We start from the raw sequence: 770 nt of genomic DNA on the forward strand, positions 1-770 counted from the left end.
AGCGTGGACATCCTTGTCTTGTTCCTGAGTTAAGAGGAAGTGGCTTTAATTTTTCTCCATTAAGTATAATGCTGGCTGTAGGTTTGTCATATACAGCCTTTATTGTACAGAGGAATGTTCCATGGATTCCTAATTTTTCCAAAACCTTCATCATAAAGGGATGTTGGATCTTGTCGAATACTTTCTCTGTATTTATTGAGATAACCATGTGGTTCTTATTCTTGCTCCTGTTGATGTGATGAATAATATTAATTGATTTGCGTATATTGAACCAGTTTTGCATCCCTGAAATGAATTCTGTTTAATCGTGATGTAAGTTTTTTTGGATGAATTGTTGAAGTCGATTGACCAAAACTTTATTGGGAAATTTTGCATCAATGTTTCATCAAAGAAATGGGTCTATAGTTGTCGTTCTTAGATGAGTCCCTGCCTGGTTTTGGGATGAGGGTTATGATGGCTTCATAGAATGTGTTCGGTAGTGAACTTTCTCTTTCATTGAAGCGTTGGAGGAGTATTGGTGTGAGCTCTGCTTTGAAGGCCTTGTAAAATTCTGATGTAAAACCATCTGATCCTGGATTTTCTTAGCTGGGAGGTCTCTTACTGCTGTTTCTATTTCAATGCTTGATATGGGCCTGTTAAAATGGTTTAACTCATCTTGGTTGAGTTTTGCCATGTCAATATTTGCTAGGAAAAGGTCCATTTCTGTCAAGTTCTCAAACTTATTAGCATAAAGTTTTGAGAAGTATTCCCTTATAATGTTCTGAATCTTG

The 770-nt window shown here is 36.5% G+C and overlaps 1 protein-coding gene across 1 annotated transcript in view; it reads right to left on the reverse strand.

Moving 5' to 3' along the window:
* Nucleotides 1-214: 214 nt before the first annotated feature.
* The window catches only part of LOC105998707 (vomeronasal type-2 receptor 116-like), a gene marked incomplete at its 3' end in the record, with an annotated part of 31,513 nt that continues 30,957 nt past the window's right edge, over nucleotides 215-770 (reverse strand). The window contains exon 8 of the mRNA XM_013033495.1: nucleotides 215-237. Coding sequence (XP_012888949.1) covers nucleotides 215-237 — 23 coding nt within the window. The remainder of the gene's footprint in view (nucleotides 238-770) is intronic.

The sequence above is a fragment of the Dipodomys ordii genome, unplaced genomic scaffold (genome assembly GCF_000151885.1).
Source record: "Dipodomys ordii isolate 6190 unplaced genomic scaffold, Dord_2.0 Scaffold171, whole genome shotgun sequence".
NCBI classification, from domain to species: Eukaryota; Metazoa; Chordata; class Mammalia; order Rodentia; family Heteromyidae; genus Dipodomys; species Dipodomys ordii.